The sequence below is a fragment of the Aplidium turbinatum genome, chromosome 4 (assembly GCF_918807975.1).
Source record: "Aplidium turbinatum chromosome 4, kaAplTurb1.1, whole genome shotgun sequence".
NCBI classification, from domain to species: domain Eukaryota; kingdom Metazoa; phylum Chordata; class Ascidiacea; order Aplousobranchia; family Polyclinidae; genus Aplidium; species Aplidium turbinatum.
In genome coordinates, this window is record NC_137475.1 from 39,517,264 (window position 1) to 39,538,025 (window position 20,762).

At 36.9% G+C, this 20,762-nt stretch overlaps 1 protein-coding gene and 1 pseudogene across 2 annotated transcripts; one reads left to right on the forward strand and one right to left on the reverse strand.

The window, feature by feature from the left end:
- The first annotated feature begins 472 nt into the window (after positions 1-472).
- On the forward strand, positions 473-19,079 carry LOC145768765 (somatostatin receptor type 2-like). 2 transcript variants are annotated; one of them, XM_082580354.1, is made up of 9 exons: positions 473-755; positions 4,536-4,649; positions 5,950-6,068; positions 9,356-9,525; positions 9,997-10,163; positions 10,647-10,826; positions 11,577-11,791; positions 16,173-16,367; positions 16,861-19,079. In XM_082580354.1, the coding sequence occupies exons 1-9, from the start codon at positions 527-529 to the stop codon at positions 16,891-16,893; spliced, it is 1,422 nt and encodes a 473-aa protein (XP_082436480.1). In that variant the 5' UTR covers positions 473-526; the 3' UTR covers positions 16,894-19,079. The 2 variants fall into 2 exon arrangements, with proteins under 2 accessions (XP_082436480.1, XP_082436481.1); XM_082580355.1 differs by lacking the exon at positions 16,861-19,079 and having other exon boundaries at positions 11,577-11,813; positions 16,173-16,259.
- Positions 13,371-13,468, reverse strand: LOC145769716 (U6 spliceosomal RNA; annotated as a pseudogene).
- Positions 19,080-20,762: the final 1,683 nt, after the last annotated feature.

The following is a 20,762-nucleotide window of genomic DNA, read 5'->3' on the forward strand; positions in this document are numbered from 1 at the left end:
GCGTCTTGCCAAAATTTAGGACTTAATTAGATGAGGACTTAAGTTACGCCGAAAACGTTCAACTGTTAAAACTATATGTAGCCTAAATATGTAAAAGATATTGTTATAGTGCTCAACCCTATTGTATTGTTGTATTTTGCCTGTCTTTCGCACAAGAAAGAAAACTCTCTTCCGAAACTATATTTTGAATAAGATACTGAAGAACCCGCCTTTACGGTTGCGAAAGCTTTATCAACAAATTATGCGACTTTCCGAACCTGACTGATTTTGTTTACTTATTATAACCTTATATGTTGCATTTTTGTATGTTTCAGATTGTTTTACAAACGAACACAGATTATTTGGAGCTCATTACTTACAGTTTGTTTCTGCTTTTTGAAGCTTACCTCTGTTTGTTAGAATATTCGCATTTTTTTTAATGGAAACGTTATTTCCTTTGTTTTGTATTTCTCTTCTCACCACGTCATTTGCAAAAAATGTAACTGAAGATCTACAAAGTGACTTTTATGACACAAGAGTTACCGGCATGACAGTGAAAGGTGATGGGAATGCCTCAAATCTTTCCTACGACAAAACCGCATCCATGGATGATTACTATATATCAGGAGATTACCCGGATTGGTATCGAGATGATGCTAGTGAAGGCAAACTAAAATCGAGAGATTTGGTGGAAACACTGTATATCACCATCGCCGCTGTTGGATTGCTGGCAAATTGCATCGTCTTTTTTGTAATTTTTTGCGGAGATGAAATAAGTAAGTTTAGAAGTCAATTGCAGTAACGTAAGTCTCCCAGGAAACAAAGTGCTTACAGATCACATAACCTCTTTTTAGTAAACTTAAAAAATACTTTCTCTAATAGCAAAATGGTTGGAACGCTTGGTTAACCCAATCAAAATTTATAGAGCCCGAAATGTAGATACTAAACACATGTTTAGGAAACGTTTCGAAAACTATAGCCTACTGTTTTCATCTTCAGTGCTATTAAATTATTTTATACATTTTGAGAACGTTCTTAAGTGTTTTACAATGTGGAATGAACTCAGCCAATGATTTTGATATTTTGTAAAAAGCAAATCGCAACAACTTCTGCACAGACTAGTGGTGACAGATTTTGCACGACATTCCAAAGGGTTCCGGTTCGATACCATTCGAAAGCAGGAGGTTGACATTGATAGGACACTTGATAGCGCGCCATAAGGTGAACACGAAGATTGGCTTTCTTACCTTCCAGTCCACTTGTTTCAAATCTTCAACGGGCGTGAAAAATTATAATTAGGCTAATCAAAAAAATAGTGTTTTCTATTTTTGTAACGTCATTAAAATTTTGATTTGTAATCGATTCACTGGTCTACACGATTTTGCTGTATGAACTTTGAAAACTAATGTTGAGTAATAGTGGGGTGCTGAATCCGATTCTGACCTCAGATTTATCCTATCACGTCAGGTTTGTGAGATATGATAACAATAATTTGTTACTTTTGCCAAAAGTGGAACAATTGACGTTGCGTTTAACACACATACACATTGTGCTATATCTAGACAATGTGGTGCATAAATAGCTGAAATACACCCACAAGCCATAATTTTGATACCAATTTGTTTTCTAAGCAACATTATTAACAAGGCAGTAATAACAAGCTAAAAGGAAGGCTAAAAGTTAACTAAACCCCTCTCCCCCGTCAATGTTTTGCATGAAACCACAAATATTTAAGCAGGCCTACGGAAATGCTTGTCCAGAAACCTTACTTAGGCTGTTTTAGCCTGTCTAACACTAACTTTTCGCTAAGCACCGCATATGTTGGTGGTAAACGCAACGCCAAATCTTCCACTTTTGGTAAAGTAAAGCATTTTTGTTATCATATCTCAAAAATCTATTTACTATGTGATAGTAAAAATCTAAGTTCAGATTCGGGTTCAGCACCCCCAAAGTCCAAACAGCAGAGTTTTTTTTTTAGACCAGTTTATCGATCCTCGTATCTGCACATCCCAAGTGACATAATCTTAAGGCATACTTTGAAATTACACTGCGTCAGCAAATCGAAAGTTAACACTTAATGGCTCGCTTGAAGGTGACCATGAAGGTTGGCTTTTTTGCCTTTCAGTCCACTTACTTTAAATCTTCAACGGGCGTAAATAAAACTTTAATTAATAAAAAAAAACGTGTTTTCTATTTTTGTAACGTCATTAAAATTTCGATTAGTAATCGATTAACTATCGATCCCTCGTATCTGCGCATATCCCAAGTGATGTAATCTTAAGGCATATTTTGAAATTACACTTCGTCAGCAAATCGAAGGTTTACAATTGTCACAATTTCAAACTTTGTAATTATTTTGTACACCTTGCGTCGTCAGGTCTATAATATATCTTGTAAGATTTAAGTGATGGTGTTCACAAATGCATCGCTTTTGTGCTAATTGTAAATACATCATTGTAAATCAAAGGTTATTTTTGAATCTTTATTGTCGGAACCTGTGCATCAACTTAATTTAAAGTAAAATGTGCGACTTTATAATTAAGAAAATGATTAATTCTTTTTTCGTTATCGGCAGCGAAGGGTACAAATGTAAAGTTGTTTGTTCTGCGATTATTGTTTTCTATTAATATTTTTTCTATTCACAACCGAATGTTATGTTACAGATCAAAATATTTTCAAAAAATAATTATGAACCTTTGTGAAATCACAAATAAACCTTAGATCTGGGTTTTTCTTGCCATCTTGGGGCCAGACTATTTTGAGAGTAACTATCTTAATGCAGTAGGCTACTACAGACACAAAATTTGTGGCCAAGATTGTGACCAAACTGTAGGCTACTGGATTTTACATAATATAGATAAGCCAATCGCTTGTACTGTAGAATCATGAAGCGTTGCGTATCTTTAGCTTCAAATTAAACTAATTTTTCTTTCATTAAATTCGTTAAATCAGTCTTTAAATTGATAATTGGATCTTTCTGCGCCTGAACCCAGGAAACCAATTGCGGATGTTGCTGTTTGGAAAACATTCTTAATGTCAGCAAAGTACTGAAAAAATATGTGACAATGTTTACACCATAAAGACAATGCCACAGTAGATTATTTGCAGCATGAATCATTATGCTAACCAAAGCTCACTCAGCATGTCGATAAACAAGTTTAGATTTATCAAGTTTAATATCTGATGTGGAATGCGAAACAAAAATTACCAAATCCGACTTAGATGGGCTGAAAATTTTAATCATATAAAACTTCCTTGATCAAGATTCTCAACGGTAGAATAGAGGCATGCACGCATGGAGGCTAAACTATATTTTTAACTTAAAATTACAATATGTTTTTAAATTGGTTAAAAATCAGCCAACAGAATCGATCTGCTTTAGTTTATAATGCAAGGTTTGTATCATTAACCCCAAGGTGATGTGGACGTGGTTTAGGAAGGAAATAGTGAAAAGCAGTCAGGCAATGTTTGTGTCCAAGCATTTTAATTCGGTTGTAAAATATATTGCAATTAGGTTTGTGTTTGAAGTCTGCCGGGGGAGTTGATCCTTTTTCGAGCTCGCTTCATTAGCCAAGTGAGATTAACGTTTGACGTAATACTACGCCTTGTCTATTTTGATGTTTATTTTTATACAATTTTAGAGCCAAACCTGTGACACATATTGCAGCGCCGTGAAGGCTGTACGAGCTAGATCATTTCAGAGTAGTGCTGTTCTGTTTACTGCACTGGCCTGGAATACGAAACAAGCATATTTCATTCCCACCTCAAAGTGTTTTTAAGAGGTTTAGTGATTTATGCAGTTTCACCATAAATATGATCTTGTGAAGTGAAATACTGTTTCTGATTTTGCGAATCTTGTCTGCCGTCAATGTCCAGAGACATTGAATCAATATAAAAAAGACGGATTCTGATAGAGATGTGTTTAAAAGGATTGACAAACTTATTTCACGGCCGATAAATCGTCCCTTTTTATGTTATATTACGCTAAATTAATGTAAGACATAATTGATGGCTGAGATAAGACTACTTTTGGTTACGTTTGTTCACTTCCTTTCGGGCGAAACAGATTGAAAAAATATATATTTTTAACAAAACCTCCACAGTTCGGCAAAAAATGCTTCCTGCCATTATGGCATAACCCCCCATACCCCCCATACCGATTTCTCAATACTCCCAACCACAGTATCCCCTGATTCGGTTACCTTACTATAATATGTGATTATATTTTTAGTCACTGAAAAAATTGTAAATAATATGAAAAATGTACACAAGCAGTGTCTCGTAAATCCCTATAACTAACAAAACACCAGAAAAAGTGTTCAGGAATGTTTAACATAGCCGAAGTAACCAAAAAAAGGTAACTTTCTGTAATACACCATATTACAATGTCCATTTCTCTTAGCAACAGGCTTAAATCAATTCGATCATTATCTACAAAGCGCGGCTTTTAGGTCATTTGGGTATTAAATTTCACATTTTAAGTCACTTTCGTGACATTAAGTTGGCGCCGTAACTATAGTTGGTTAAAATGGCTAAAAGCGTTCTTGTTAATGCAGGTAAGACGGTCACAGCCATATATGTTCTTCAGTTGGCCGTTGCAGACACTATTTTTCTCGCCGTGTTGCCATTCTTTGCTTTACAAAGGGTCGATGGATGGATGCTTGGATCTGGTACCTTGGCTTAAATTATGACAAATTGGTGTTGTTTCCCGTATCTTAGACAGTTTGTTATCATAAATCGTGTGTTTCAGCACTTTTTAACTGTTGCTTACTTTCAGATGAGCCTTTTCAAATGTAAATTTTCTGCTGCCTAAATTGTTGTAATTTTGTTTGCTTACAGGCCATTATCAGGAATATTTTTAAAGCACACAATCAACATTTTTCAAATATTGCTGACGTCACAAAAATAATCTCTCGACCCTGTTATGTTGGGTTACATAATAATCAAAAAAGTGACAGTATATTATGTATAAACTTAAACTTAATGTTAAAACAGCAAATGTAAGCACAAGTAGTGGCTGCAAGCCAAGGATTTAAAAGATGAAATCTAATAAGGGTGTAAAGTGTTATGGTTTTTAGAATTTTAATCGCTTTAATGCTAAGTTTGGAAAGTACTGTAAATTCAATTAAAACCCATGCAAGATAACTTCTAAAGAGCCGAATTAATGCAAGTGAAATATAGAAAAGTTAAAACAATTTTATCTGGTATATAGCCTAATCTAGTCTTAGTAGCCTACATTGCCTTTTGCCCAGCATCTACTGTAGTAAGTAATGAATTTAATTTCACATAAAAATGCTCTTACATTATTAATAGTCTATCGATAAAGACTGAAATCACATTTTTTGAAAAGAAAATTATCAAAACGTTTTAAAAACAATAAACGATTTAATTCGTTTTAAACGACAATTTTGCAGAATTTTTTTGCGAACAAAGATGACATGATTAAATCAATTGTGAAATGTATAATCGATCGTGTATATCGTTCTTATAGCTTCATGTTGGAAGTTGGAGTGCCTCTCATTTTTTTCTGGCGCCGTTTCACGATTTTGAATTTACATTACTCACGCATTGTCTTTAATTATCCAATAAAAAATTTGGGTAAAATATTGAAATATGTTTTACAGCATTTCATCTGGTTACTATTCAGGCTGGCCTAGTGAATGTCGTGTGTTGGGTCGGCAAACATGAGTTCAATGCTGTTTCGTGTCATATTAAATATTTAACAAATGCAGTCAAAATTGTTTTGCCGACCACTCAGCAATGAAAGAATGGTTTTCATTGGTGCGAAATATCTTGTATATGACAATTACATATGGACATGATTTTCACCATAAAAGTTGAAGGCAATTCATGTCTGTGCAACGTAGGCGTACACATAACCTGTATAGTTAGTTGTAAGTGTTTGAAAAGATACCAATAAAATTTAAATAATTGGACAAAACAACTTTAACTTTAGGATATTTCTTTCAGTTGCCTGCGTGATTTGCAAGACAATCTCTTTTCTTAACTACTACTCTGGAATATTTTTCCTGACTGCCATGAGCATTGACCGTTATATCGCTGTGGCTTACAGCACCAAAGCTAATCAGGTATGAATAACTGAATAATTTTCAATGAAATTGTGGCTGCTCAATCGTGTGGTGATAACCCTAGTTTGACATTTAAAAGAGCTACGGTTCGACATCGCTCAACAGCATTTGGCTGGAATTTTGGCAAGGTTCTCAAATGGCTTGCCTCGAGGTGAACCGTGATTGGCTTCCTTGCTTTGCCGTCCACTTAATCTTAATGTTCAACTGCAGAATCTTCAGAATGGTTTGTTGAGCTATGTGTTTTGAAGCTGTGTGAAGTAGTCTATCTAGGACAGGGGTGGCCAATCAGTCAGAGACTAGGAGCCTCATTTCTTACTGTGTTAACCGCAAAGAGCCACATCATACACATTGGCAGTAGCGTAGCCAGGAATTTAGAAAGGAGGGGGGGGTTTGACGGCGTCTTTGCCAAAGGCGACACCCAGCGGCGGAGGGTCTGGGGGGCCTCCCCCAGAAAGTTTTGAAAAATTACTTTGAATTTGGTGCATTCTGAGAGCATTTTCAACAAAAATGTGGGTTTAAATATTCCTGTAAAATGGTGCTGTCTGGTGGCATAGCAAAAGGATAAGATCATGTTTTCTTGGGCATTTTTCGGTAATAAAGCTAAGTCTCTATGTTTTCTTATTGCTAATTCCTAAAAAACACAAATACAATATGAACGAAAGAGCCGCATAATACCTGGCAAAGAGCCGCATGCGGCTCGCGAGCCGCGGGTTGGCCAGGTCTGATCTAGGTTCTAAGATGCGAGCCTAAGACATGTGTTAGTAAGTGGTGACAAGTGAACATAACGAGTAACGACACTCTATTGTCTACATGTCGAGCGTTTCAGTACGTGAGATGCAGCAGCTTAAACTACTTTAGTAGCTTGTCTTTGACCTTACTGCATGCGTTAGATGACAAGCTAATAAAGGTGAGGTTTGAACTTGGTGACCTTTATGGGTTTAATGGAGGAAGTGCAGCCCTTTTTTCAGAAAGCTTTTTTGCTACAAACGTTGTTTCAAAAAGTTAAAGTTTTTTTTTCAATCGTAAAACAAAACTTATTGCTTATAGTACCCAATGAAAGAAGACAGCAGGCCTACCATATCAGCTGCAACATTAAAGGTCAGCCTACGGTATGTTAAGTTGATGACAATTTTGCCCTTCAACTATAAGAGTCTGGTTCAGCACCCTGCAAAAAAATAGTATTCCAGTTTTAATCCGGTGATGTCCCCCGTTACCGAGGGTGGCTGGATTTACCTTCAAATGCCGCAATCGCCTTCACACCCTGCCTCCACATCGATCTGTCTAACGCGTCCTCTCTTGTCAAGCCCACCTTGCTGCTTCCTTCCTCAACTTGCCTTTTTCACGTTTTCTTAGGTCTTCCTTGTTAAAAAATACCATTCTCTTCTACGTGAGGTGTTATAAATTAGTTTCCCGAGGATTACACTTCCTTTAACATACCAGTCATTGGCCATGCATTGAATTGTTTTGTTTTTCGAACCTTGTTTTCATCAAATTGTGTTTTTAAGAAATGAAAACGAAATTGATCACATTTACGTCATATCAACGGCTTATTTACTTCAGGAAAACACTTGACACATATCTAAGGTCATTGATACGAGGCGTTTTTCAGTGTTTGTCCAAAACTCGAAACTGGAAAAAAAGAATTCTGATATTATTTTATATAAGCAGTTTTTAAAGCAACAAATGATTGCCTGTTAAGAACCTACACCGTTTATATCTGTCAGTAGATGGATACTTTACTTGAGGCCGTACTTTATCTCACTTGTTGACAAAAATAATGCAATTGTCAAATGTATAGCATTGGCTGGGGGAAATCGATTTAAGATTGCCCTTTTCAGAATTTCTTTCATCATGCAATAACCTGAGCCCATGACTCCAATTAATTTTAGCATAAAAAATACATTATATTTAAGAGCTACATTTTCGAAACAATTTGTGTTTCAGTTTATAACATGAAACATATTCGTCTCATATGTTTCGATTGTACCATCGTATATGGGTAATAAAGACGACGATCAAAGTCATTTATAAGTAACTTTAATTGGGATTATATGGAATTAAGATTATATTCTGACAGTGATGGGAAAATAATAGATAAGAAATATGCAAGATTAAAATTGATTACAAATTATGTATAAATTTTTAAAATATCTTGCAAGAAGGGTTAGATATATTTCTAGTCGCAATATGGTATATTTTCATATTAAAAAAGCAAAAATAATCTGTTTGCTGGAGTAAACGACTCACGGCAATTGAAATGGAACCCAGCAGACGTTCAGACGTCACCTTTATCATAATGTCTGTTGGTCGAAATTGTAATTGAGTTAAGTGGTGAATTTCACACGAAATAGAATAGCCTACAAGACAAGCGAAAAGGACCATGACGGGTTTTAAGTTTCTTTGAATCTACCCCTGAGAACAATCTTCATCAGCTGATCCTGCGCTTTCAATGGATCATTCCATTACATTCCTTGTTTATTGTAATTTGTGTGTTGAGAGTAAGGTTTGTATACAAACATGTTAAGACCTAAGTTTGACATGGATCCGGCCCAAACACCTTTTTCAGAATAACCGCCTTTTGTTTGTCAATTTCTCTTAAAACAAGGGTAATCTAGCCACCCAGAAAAGAAATATGGCAAATTTATCACGACGCCAGAGTTTGATCGATCAGGACCCCGGTGTAAAACAAAAAGAAAGCCATTTCATCTCTATCTAACACTGCTCCATTTTTTCGCCTCTACAGAAATCTGTGTTAAATTTACAGGACAGTTAGCCTATAATCCCTCCTGACCTATCTAGAATCGAACCAGGATATAGGCTGCAAACATCAGTTTCAAAATTAACTCCTTCAGAAATCTTGCTAAACTTTAGGCTATTGTAATTCTCAAATATACCAACCCGACAACAAAGTTTCGTTACAAAATCTTATGATAAATCATTGCGAGTAGGGTATCTATTACCGCATGTTAAAGAGCGTTAAAAAACTTGTACGATCAGAACAGTGCTCGATTATATTCATGGCTGACATTAAAGCTTGTTATAAGTCAGGGGTTCTCAACCTGAGGCCATGGCCTCCTAGTGGATCATGAGCCTTTTTCAAAGAGGCCATGGAAAAATTTGAAAATTAATAATTTTTTTAATTTATCATTTCTAAGTCCACTCCAACACTATATAACAAAAGAAATAAATTAAAATTTAATTCAAAGGGTGCCAGGGTGTAAAAAAGGTTAAAAACCCCTGTTATAAGTTATTACCGCCTGCATATTCATTCATATTCTGCATTCTAGTTGAGGACAAAGACGCGGACGATAATAGTTTGTACATTCGTGTGGGTTGCTTCTGGTATTATGTCGTTGCCTGCTATGCTCTACTCCAATATCAACAAAGTGGTGAACTCAGCATTTTGCATCATTACGTTTCCTGGCTTTGCCAAACTAAATCACACTGCATTTTATGGGTAAGTAAATTGAATTCGCTTTTCAGCTATAATTTAGCTTTTTAGATTAATTTTTGTGCAAATGAAGTGCCAAAGTCTCAGGAACACCACACACCGACTGATGTCTTATAGGCTAAACCGTCGGCCTCCGTTTTGTATGTTTTCCAAAACCTTCTAAGAATCTTATTTAGATAAAACAAGCTATTAAAGGTCCTGTAACACAGTGACTTTCCTTTATGTGATTGTAGATACATGTTGCATCACAGAACTTTGCAGCAATGAGCTAACTTACTCCATATGGAATTTCACATTAGTTTATAGCCAAAACAAGTTGCAAAAACTTTTTAAAGAAATGTTAAATGTAGCGGTTTTATACTCTGTCGAAATCCTAGATTTAAGCTACAGTATATCATGTCCTATTATAAAACCTACAACGTATTCTCACATTAATGATAAGATTATACATATTTTATAATATCTAATGCTTTTTAGTTCTTATGACGACTATTTCTTAAATGATACCGAAATTTACGATGGTTATTATCAAAATAAAGAAACAAACGAAGAGCTTTGCCAACATGAAAACGAACCTTCCAGTTTTTATGCGAACGAAATCGTAAAATTTATTGTCGGCTTCATCATTCCATTCAGTATTATAAGTAAGTAGCAACTAAAAAGTATTGGTATGATTCTATAGGCCTACTAATTTTGTTCAATGACTTATTTTTTAATTTAAAGTTATATTTAGTGAAAAGTTGGCAGTCTACCAATTTTAATAAAAACAAAACATTGTCTCAATCTGTTGCATAACCAACTAAGATTTAAATTTATTTTATGTAGAAGTGGTATACGGCGCATAAACCACGCGTGCACGACGCTAAGAAACGGTTTGAATAAACTTCCACCAACTACAGCAACCGTAGGCCTAAATTACCACACGCTGAGCAAGACTGAATATATGTACAATTCAGCGTAACCTGCATGTTGTTTGGTTGCAAGACTTGTTTTAGAAGTGGTGGCCCAAGTTTGTCTTTGAAGTCCGTTTCTACGAAAGCGACGACATATTTATGATCCGGCTTGTGGGATTGTAGAGTTGTGTAACATATAAACTGTTACAATATTAAACGAATTTGTTTCAACAGCTGTCAGTTATGTTCTCATCATCAAGCAACTTCAGTTATCTGAGAAGAAGACTGCAAACAGAGTCGGTAAAAGAACTCACAACATGAGAAAACGTGTAACACGAATGGTGTCGGCTCTTGTAATTTGCTTTGCCGTATGTTGGTTCCCTTTTCAAGTATTCAGTTTGGCCAAATTCAAAGGTAATGACACAGAGTCTTATTTAAAGCCTAATAGTCTAGCAGTTCTTACCAAAAAATGTCTTACCAAATTTGGTCAGTTAGTTTGTTATTATCCACGGACTGAAAAAATCTCTGAAAAGGTTATTCCTGGTAGATTTTCGCATACTTGTAGTTTTACTGTAGAGGCTTTGGATCAGTGAGACAGGCCGGATATTGAGATTGGTAAAATAGAGTTTCCGAATGTCATGAAAGTGTTGGTGTCTGTAAATTACTCTACCTACTAAGTGCCGCTAAAGCAGTCTTTAAAATGCGTTGCTAAAGCGCATCCCGAGAACCGAACCAGCGCTGCTTGATCTTGTTGTTTCTTTCCGATAGCTCAGTTGGTTAGCGCGTGACTTCTGGAACGAAGAAGCTTCAAGATCAAGTGGCGCTGGTTTGACTCTCGGGGTGTGCGCTTGAGCAACGCATGTTAAGGATTGCATTCAGCGGCATCTAATGGATGGAATAATTCCCCGCCAACAAGACTTCAACAATCGGAAACTTCACTTTGCCAATCTCAGTGACTGGGCCTGCGTCAGTGATTCAAAGCCTCTACAAGTATGCGAAACTGGCAGGAATATGCTCTGCAAGAAGCTTTCCCAGTCCGAGGATAAAGATTCAATCAATCTTTGTACACAAAGTCAAGAGCTTAATCAACTGAGCTAACGGGGCAGATAACTTCAAACCTTTCACGCTTTTCAACATTTCAAGTTAACTTGTATTGATGTTTAGGTGTCCATTTGTCTCGTTCGGTTTGTAATTCCTTGGAAAGCTATCTGTTGCTGTTGGGATATTCAAATTCCGCTTTTAATCCGATCCTGTACACATTTCTTGGCTACAACTTTCAAGATAGGCTGATGGAAAGTTTGGAAAAGACCAAGCAACGGGTTACAAGAGGCAGTAGAGCATTTGCAACTGGAGCATTGAGCCGACGTAGCAGTCACAAGGTTTGAGAATGCAATACTGCAGGTCAATCAGTTTTGAGTTGTGCTGTGATTTTTCATGATTAATAAAAAAATAAAAAATAAAAAAAAAACACTTAATATACAGTATATGGTAACTACGTTATTATTCTACACAGTAGGTTATAAGCGTTGTTAACCACTCAACAAACAGTTTACCAGCCCATGGCTACCTAAAGATACGGCCTGATTTGTTACATTTTTCAGAAACTTTCAGATTTTGCTAACTTTGGGCGAATGTTTAAATAAAATTTTCTAAAAATTATACTTTTACGCTTTCTTTACTTTTTTCCCCAGATGACACAATAGGTTTTAACATCCTCTCATGTTGAAAAACAAAGAAACTTTGATTTCGAATATTTTAGTCAGACTGTTAATTTTTCAATAACAGTCTGATTCTTGCTTTTCAACTTACTTTTTCTCATTTGCTGTTGCTTCCCCAAGGCAACAGAAAGCATTTATATCATCAGGAAACAACAAAAAGTAAAAGAAATCTCAGAAAATGTCAGTCAAACACTAGCAGTAGCTGTAATCAAAATCTGCTAAATGTGACAAATCAGGCCGCTTCTCCAGGTGGCCATGACCAGCCTCATTTTTTAAAAGGAAGCAAGTAAACTGTTAGTTAAGTGATTAACAAGTCTTCTAGGCTACTGATGACATGCGAGACAGTCAACCGCTTCAAGTGGACTGTTTGCTGGGTTGGTTCACAGAAACCGAAAAAAGTTTTATTAGACAGTTATTCAACACAGTTGATCTATAGAAAGTCACGCAAATGTGCTCAACCTACAATTAATTAGTTGGTACGGAAGCCATTTTAAAATTATACTTATATGCTTTAACCACTGCGCTGTATAATTTGTTGCTATTGCACAACGTTGCAATTGTGACTTTCTATTATTTCAAACTGATGAAATAGATCATTTCCAACTAGGTTGCTAAGGCAGTTTTAGTTTAATACTTGTAAATAGTATCTATATAGCAAGTATAGTTTGTTTGGATATTAAGTTAATAGCCTACATCAGGGGTCACCAACTGGCGGCCCGCGGGCCGCATGCGGCCCGCCACGCTGTATCGCTGCGGCCCGCGGAAGGTATCAGCGTACAAGTATAACCAAACATACTTTTCTTGAGGAGTTAAAAAGCACGAAGGCAAAAAATACTTTCCGGGAAGCATATTTTCGCTTTGCATGCGATTCCACAGACCGACCAATCAGATTGTAGTTCTAGGTGGGGGTTGCTTAAAGTTATTCCAATGTGATTTCCAGCCACACTATCCCAGTGGTTGATTAAAACGTCTGTTTTCGAATTTCGAAAATGTCTGTGAGCATAGGGTTGCTTATTTTAAGTTTGCAAATGTCAAGTAAACACTAGTGTGCGTTTCACCGTTGTTGTGATTCACGAGCAGTGCTCTCTTTATGCAAGTTTTTGTTGGCAAAATAGGTCGGTGTGCCAACTCAATTTATAATAAATTGGCAAAATATTATAGATACATTTAAAGACTTTTTTTTATTGTATTATGAAAATATCTAGCTTAGTAGCCTACTGCTAAATGCTTTTTTTTTTAAAGAAATATGGAACGATTTTACGTGTCATCCTTGCGCAGAGACCATGCTAATCTTCTCTGTATCGTTCCAATTTTAGTATATGTACTGCCGAAGCGGTGGGATGGCGCAACGGATAAAGCGTTGGCTTTCCAATCATGCAATCCTGGTTCGACACCCTGCTGATGCTAGTTATGGACAAACACCGCTCACCTCTACCCAGGGTGTAATAAATTGGGTGGGCGTAGTTGCTGAAGTAAAGGCGGCCGAGAGAAAGGAACTGGCCACCCTACTCTCCTTAGTGCCGAAGGCTTCGTACAATGAGAACCTTATCTTCTCATACCCGACACTTGAATCAAGTATGGGACCACCTTTACCTTACTGCCGAAGCAAGTACTGCAAAATGTTGTTAATCAACAAATTCTTGCCACGCTGATGAGCACCGCAAGTGACAGCTGTCTATAATAAAAGAAAGACGGTTTTATAGACTCTCACAAGAAGGATGAACAACCAACTCATTGCTTTTTTAGAAGGAAGACTGTTCATGAATTACGATTTTTCGGTGATTTCCACAAGCGTTTGTTTCATGGTGCCTGGTTTGGTTTTCATTTTCCCTGTTATTGGAGCCTATTTTTCGCTGATATATTAGCAGGTCACTATTGTTGCCTGTATTGCGATGTGTCAAGCATTTTCTTGTTTACTGAAACTGTTAATTGCAAGATATCTTTAGTGAAGCGAAGTGACAACACCACTCTTGCTGGGCGATGAATATTCTGATGAAACCGCTGGCCTCGCTATAAATGCGCAAAACAAGTGGCCTCGTTTATCAGGCATTGTTAAAAAAGTCAAACGTGTTGTAAAAGAAGCTTGGCCTAGCAGTATAGTAAAGGTAAAGGTGAGTCCCATACTTGATTCAAGCCTCGGGGAACGAGAAGATAAGGTTCTCATTAGACTAAGCCTTCGGCATTAACGAGAGTAGGGTGGCCAGTTCTTTTCTCTCAGCCGTCTTTCCTTCAGCAACTACGCCCACCCAATTTGTTACACCCTGGGTAGATGTGAGCGCGGTGTTTTTCAACAACCAGCTTAAGCCGGGAGTCGAACCAGGATTGCATGATTGGAAAGCGAGCTCCTTATACGCTGCGCCATCCCACCGCTTGGTAAAGGGGGTCCCATACTTGATTCAAGTGTCGGGTATGAGAAGATAAGGTTCTCATTGTACTAAGCCTTCGGCACTAAGGAGAGTAGGGTGGCCAGTTCCTTTCTCTCGGCCGCCTTTACTTCAGCAACTACGCCCACCCAATTTATTACACCCTGGGTAGAGGTTGAGCGGTGTTTTTCAATAACCAGCTGAAGCCGGGAGTCGAACCAAATTTGCATGATTAGAAAGGCAACGCCTTATCCGTTGCGCCATCCCACCGCTGTAGCGCCATCCCACCGCCTAGCAGTAGCGTTGTTCGATTAATTTTTTTGCTGCGGTATTCTAACATAAATATGAACAACATGTAACGCTGGTACTGGGTACGAAATGCGTTCTTTTCTAGCATAAGAGTCAACCTACCTAAAATTCTATTAGTGCGGCCCGCCACAGCTCTCCTTGGTGCCAAAGTGGCCCGCATGTAAAAAAGGTTGGTGACCTCTGGCCTACATTATCTATTTTGCAAATTATTGTCTTCAGTTAAATAAGACCTAATCTAAGTCACAGTAACTAAGACCGTTGAGATGATTTGGCAGAATCAATACCTTCCCAGGGTACCTAAGCAAGACACCTCTTAGAAATGAAAATAACTACTTAAAAAATGGGAAATAAAAAAATGTTAGTAAATTCATCAAGAAAAGAAGCAGTAGATTTTTGAAACGTAGAGGCTATTTTTTAAAAGCGTTTGCATGTCGACCCACTGTAGCAAAAGAATACGTGAGATTTTTAAGTTTCAGAACCCCTTAAATAATCCTGGGCCGGACCAAAAGTACCTACTGATGCCAGTGGCGTAGCCAGAAAAAATTTTTGGGGGGGGGCCAAATATTTGATGAATTGAAGAGAACGACAAAATGTTTGATTTAAGACATCGCCACCTGATGTGCAGTGGCGCATCCTGGTGGGTTAAGCAAGGGAAGCAATAAAGCTGGTGAGGGTTAGAGCGTGCCAAAGGCACGCGTATTCTAGGGGGGTCCGGGGGCATGCTCCCGGAAAATTTTTGCAAAATTACACTTAAATAATGGATTATAACGCTTTCTGGAAACACTTTCAGGGTAATATTTGTATGAAACTTATTAGCAGATAAACAGCTATTAACTTATTAAAGGTAGCTCTTATCTACACACAAACGGGCAAAAACTGCGGTTAAAATTAGAGAACACAAAAAACTCAGCTACACAAAAACCCTACAGAGTAAGCGATTCTGAAATTGCTTCCACAGATTAGTTAAAAGAAGCGTAAATCGCGTAAACTTTGCGCGATTTACGATTTGCAAAATTTATTGGTGTCTTTTTGTGTGTCTAAAACAAGTCCTGGGGGGTGTTAATAGCCAGATGTCTTGGAAAACAATATAAATTTATACAAATTATATTATATTTTCAACAAAGGGTTCAACTTCGGAATCCAAACTTTGAAAATTTGGGGGGGGCCATGGCCCCGTTCGCCCCCCCCTGGCTACGCCTATGACTGATGCACCTGTCAATGCTACTGACAGCAACAGCTTGTTTGTGTAAAAATATCGTTCTATCAGGGTATCAGAAATAGTAGGCCGAGCATTCACAAGCATACAATGAGCACTAGCACTTTAGTACACAATTTAATTTATGTACTGAAATAACTGCTTTTGTATTCAGACTCGTTCCTTCTCAAAGCGCATGATCGGACGTGTGTCAGAAGCCCACAGGGGGAGTGGACCTTTATCTACAAACTGTGAAAACGCAACTGTGGTTACAGAAAATCAAGCTCTTCGAGATGGAAAGAGAGTACCACTCATTGAAATGAGCATCAAAAAACAAACGGAAGAGCTCTGGAATTCTGACCTTGGACAGGTGACGAAGCAAAAGTTTTTCATTTTGAAAGCAAAGAACTTTCATCAAATAAATAAAAGTAGCCAACAGGTCTAATAACTTCGATAATTTGTTGGTAAAGCTTTCACTACTTGAAAGGCAGGTTCTTCAGCATCTTGTTCAAACAAATACTTTGTTCTATTAAATTAAATTCTGAAAAAAAAACCTCTTGTTCAAACAAATACTTTGTTCTATTAAATTAAATTCTGAAAAAAAAACCTGTGAACAGTAGTGAAAGCTTTATTAATAAATTAATACAAGTTACTAAAGATTGTCGGTTTTATCTACTTAACAGTTTTACAGTCTGACAGTTTTAATTTTTCGATTGCATCCTAGCTTAGGCCTATGAGTTTTCGTAGGTCTATATCTTATAATTCTGCATAACATCGAGATATTCTAACAGAGCATCTACTTCATTACTTTTACTTTAGAGCTTTTACTTCGTCTGTCTCTAAGCTTGTTCTTTTTGTGGCAGGATGAAAAATCGGAATGCTTAAGTCGATCGTAAGGAAAGAACCACAGATTCTTGATTTTATGACGTTCTTCATATTCAAGTCAGAACCATTATAAGACTAAATGCAAGATTGCAAGCATGCAAGCAATAAATTCGTATGAGTTGGTGGTGCAGCTATACGCTGTACCTATTATTCTAGTCGTGTTGTCAAAAGGTGCTTGAAAGGCCCATCACGAAACCCATGTCATGAACCAGTTCTCTTGGTGGACTAAGAGTAATGCAACAAATATTTGTTTCCTTTCTGAAAGGAGCAAATCAGCATTTGCATAACTGACTCCAGAGTTTCGTTTTAAAAACACTTGTTCAGTACGCTGATGCAAAAGGTGTAAGAAAAATAGAAAGACGTTTTTTTTAAATTTACCTTTTTAGTTTTACATTCAGATGTAGCAAGCACCTGCTCAGTTGTTTGCTTATTTTCCTGTACTTGTAACAACGACCAACTAGACAACTGATTACTCCATGGTCCACTGATGACTTATCCATCTCATCAGTAGGCTACAAATTAGCTCGCTACAATGTCACATGAACGTGGTTGTACGTATTTGATCACTCCTCGTAACTTCCAAGATCACTCTTCCGTTGAACTTAAAATCTCTTGAGTTAAAGAACAATTAACCGGTTTGAGTTGATTGCGGTTGTAATTTTTAGTATTGAAAGAGGTAAGGGTTAGGTTCACTGCCATTTCATTGTTATCTTTCTGGCATTAATTTGTTTAAGCTAGACGTTTTCACGGCTTACAGCCAAAACCATTGCATCAATGGCTAGCCCAGTATTTGTGTTGATTCTGAACTTTTGCATAATGCTTGATCGTTTTGCTACAAACGAAACCTTACATGCTGGAGTAATTTCATATAATTAGCCTACTAACGTTACAGTAACCCCACAATTTTATTAATTATCAACCAACCTTAACTGACCAAAGGTATATTGGTGTAAGCCTACTTCGTAACTTATTCAGAGCTTCACGCATGTTTGCATAAGACTACTTGAGATTTTTTTTTACAAGCCAAAAATTAGTGATGTAGATTAGCTTAAAAATTTTCAGAAGAGCATATAGGCCTAAGGCTAGGCTGGTCGCTGTGGTAGTCCGATATCAATATATCCTTCTATCTTAGAATGTGTAAGTGTTTAGTTAATGAGAGTCAAAAAATAGGCTACCTGCTTTTCAAAATGAGACAACTTAATATTGGGATGTTGTCGGATGATATCTTCAGTGCAAATGAAATACTGCTTGTATTTTCGTCGTTTTGTAGCTAATCCTATGGGGAAGAGAAATTTTCATTTTGGTGGTTTCTTGAAGAAACCGCAAGAATTGAAGCAGAATTTTATGACTTTGAGAAAACTTTTAAGCTGCTTCATTTAATCATTCTCGTAAAAGCTATTTCAAGTAAGGATAATATAACTTTACGTAAGCTTGTAGCATGTTAGCAACATAAACGTTGCGGTGAAAATTGTTAAGATTTACGGTAAGCCGAGGCAGATGCATTGTAATTGCTCAGACATTTACATGGCATTTTACCCTGATAGTCATACCTAGCCTACTGACTACTGTGTACATGTAAAGCATGCCATGTTTCATTTTATTTGTGTTTGGCGTTTGCAACGTTCAAAGTAAGGAAACTTTAACATTAACGTTTAGAAACCTGCATGTCCTCATGTAGAGGTATCTGTCCATTGAACTTGCCTTTCCACGTTCAAATATTAGCCTCTGTTGGCGTTTGAAGGTGCGAGTCTGCTGGAACGTTTTGTCCAATCATTTACAAAGACTTAAATAATATATTTATAAAAACGAGTGATGCAATTTTGCATCAAAATAATGTAGCGCTAATTTAGATATTGTGTATTTTTTTCTGTTTCTTTTCAAAAAAGTTTTTGACCCTTGCCAATAGAAAAAAGAAATATTTTATACATACTTATGTCATTATCGTATCTAACCTTGTAAATAAGTTTGCACAAGTCTTTGAACACATCTTGTAGCCAAATAGACTGCTACATAACAAAAGTAAAAAATAATTTAACCTCTTGTCTTCAAGACTTTCTTCTACGTAGGTATATATTTTTCCTTTCATTTGTCTTTTTTAGACAAAATGTGCTTTTCCAACATTTACTGCACAAATAAATTAAAATCGCTCTTGTAGAAGTAGTTTGTATCAATTACCATTTGTGCCCACTCATCTCATTAGAACAGGATATAGCTACAAGCTTGTTCGTTTTCTTATTCGATCCGATGGCTTAGTCCCGCCCCGATAGCTCAGTTGGTTAGCGGGTGACTTCGTGAACGAAAGCGCTTCAAGAGCAAGCGGCGATGGTTCGACTCTTGGGGTGTGCGCTTGAGTAACGAACATAAGGACTGCTCTCCATTCAGCGGCACATAAAGGATGGAATAATTCTCCGTCAACAAGACTTCAACAATCGGAAACTTCACTCTGTCAATCTCGGTGACCGGGCCTGTGTCAGTGATTCAAAGCTTCTACTAGTATGCGAAACTGCCAGGATTAAGCTCTCAAAGAAGTTTTCCCAGTGAGGATGAAGATTCAATCAATCAATAGTAAAGTTATTTTCTAGTAAGCTATTTATTTCAAGTTTCAGTTTTGAAAAGGTTCTTTTAGCCCCTTAACTCCCAAGTAGGCTACAGCCTGAGATATTTACCTCATTGTACTCAGTCGGCCAAAATAAAATATATTCAAAACATATTTAATAGCCAATTTTTAAACCTACTTTCATTTTGTATGGTGCATGTTTTACGTTTGGGCAAAAATGGCAAAATTTCCATTGTTTGAGTTGATATTACTCGTTGGTTTCTGGTGCAAAGATCTAGATACAAGGAAGTTTATGACATGTTATTGCACTTTATGACGCATTTAAAAACCACAAAAGACCAAAACAAATTGCAGTATTAAACGACGTCATACGACAGTGATTGATCGAATGCCGGAACATTCAATTCTGAAATATCGCCAAGTGTTGGATTGACTTACAATGGTCTGATTCCGCAAGATGTCAGTGATGAGCAATCTTTGGATAGCAATAGGCTACCCACAAGATTGTCACAAACGTACACAATAGCCCAATTAAATAACCCAGTCAGGGGCTGAACTCAGGCGCTTGTTGGAAAAAGACAAAAATATCCCATAACAAGAAAAGTGTAGAAGGTAGCCTCGGCTGTTCTCTAAGTGTATAATCTTTAAGCTTAGACCGAATTTCAAGGGAAAAATGAGTGAAAGTTTTAATGCCGCCTCCAAGACTCACGAAATGAGGCATAGGCATAAAAAAAACTTTGAGCAACGCTGCTTTAAAACACTCTCAATTTACATGAAATTGTGGAGAATGAGGATGTTCAAGACAAGTTTATTTTCTAACCGAAAACTTAGTTGTGCTAGAATCTATAGAGTGAAAAAAAATAAACTACAGTTCTACTGCTGCTATTGTTTCTTCATGAAGTACGGTACTTGATTTATAAATGCTTACAAAATTGACGAAATTGAAATGATTATTCCGGAAGAGTGATTCAGTAGTCAGCGCAAATTATCATACAGGCTATAGACTAGTAAAAGCAGAGCAAAAGCAACTGGTGATATTTTTGTATAGAATATAACACTGGTCTGTTTGATACAAAAATAGTTAGAAACATTACATTTGATTTGAGATTAAATTCCATGTTTAGACTTCTTTGTTTCATCTCGTTTTGATTTAAATTTCTCAGCGAGAAATTGTGCTGTTGGGTGTCAAAACGAAAGCAATTTTATTTTTTTGTCAACTCGAAACGAAAACAAAACGCACAAGACTCTCTAAACGCAGAAAGCACATTGCAATCTAAAGTGGGTTGCCTTAAGCCAGCATGTTTATGAAAGAATTACCGATTT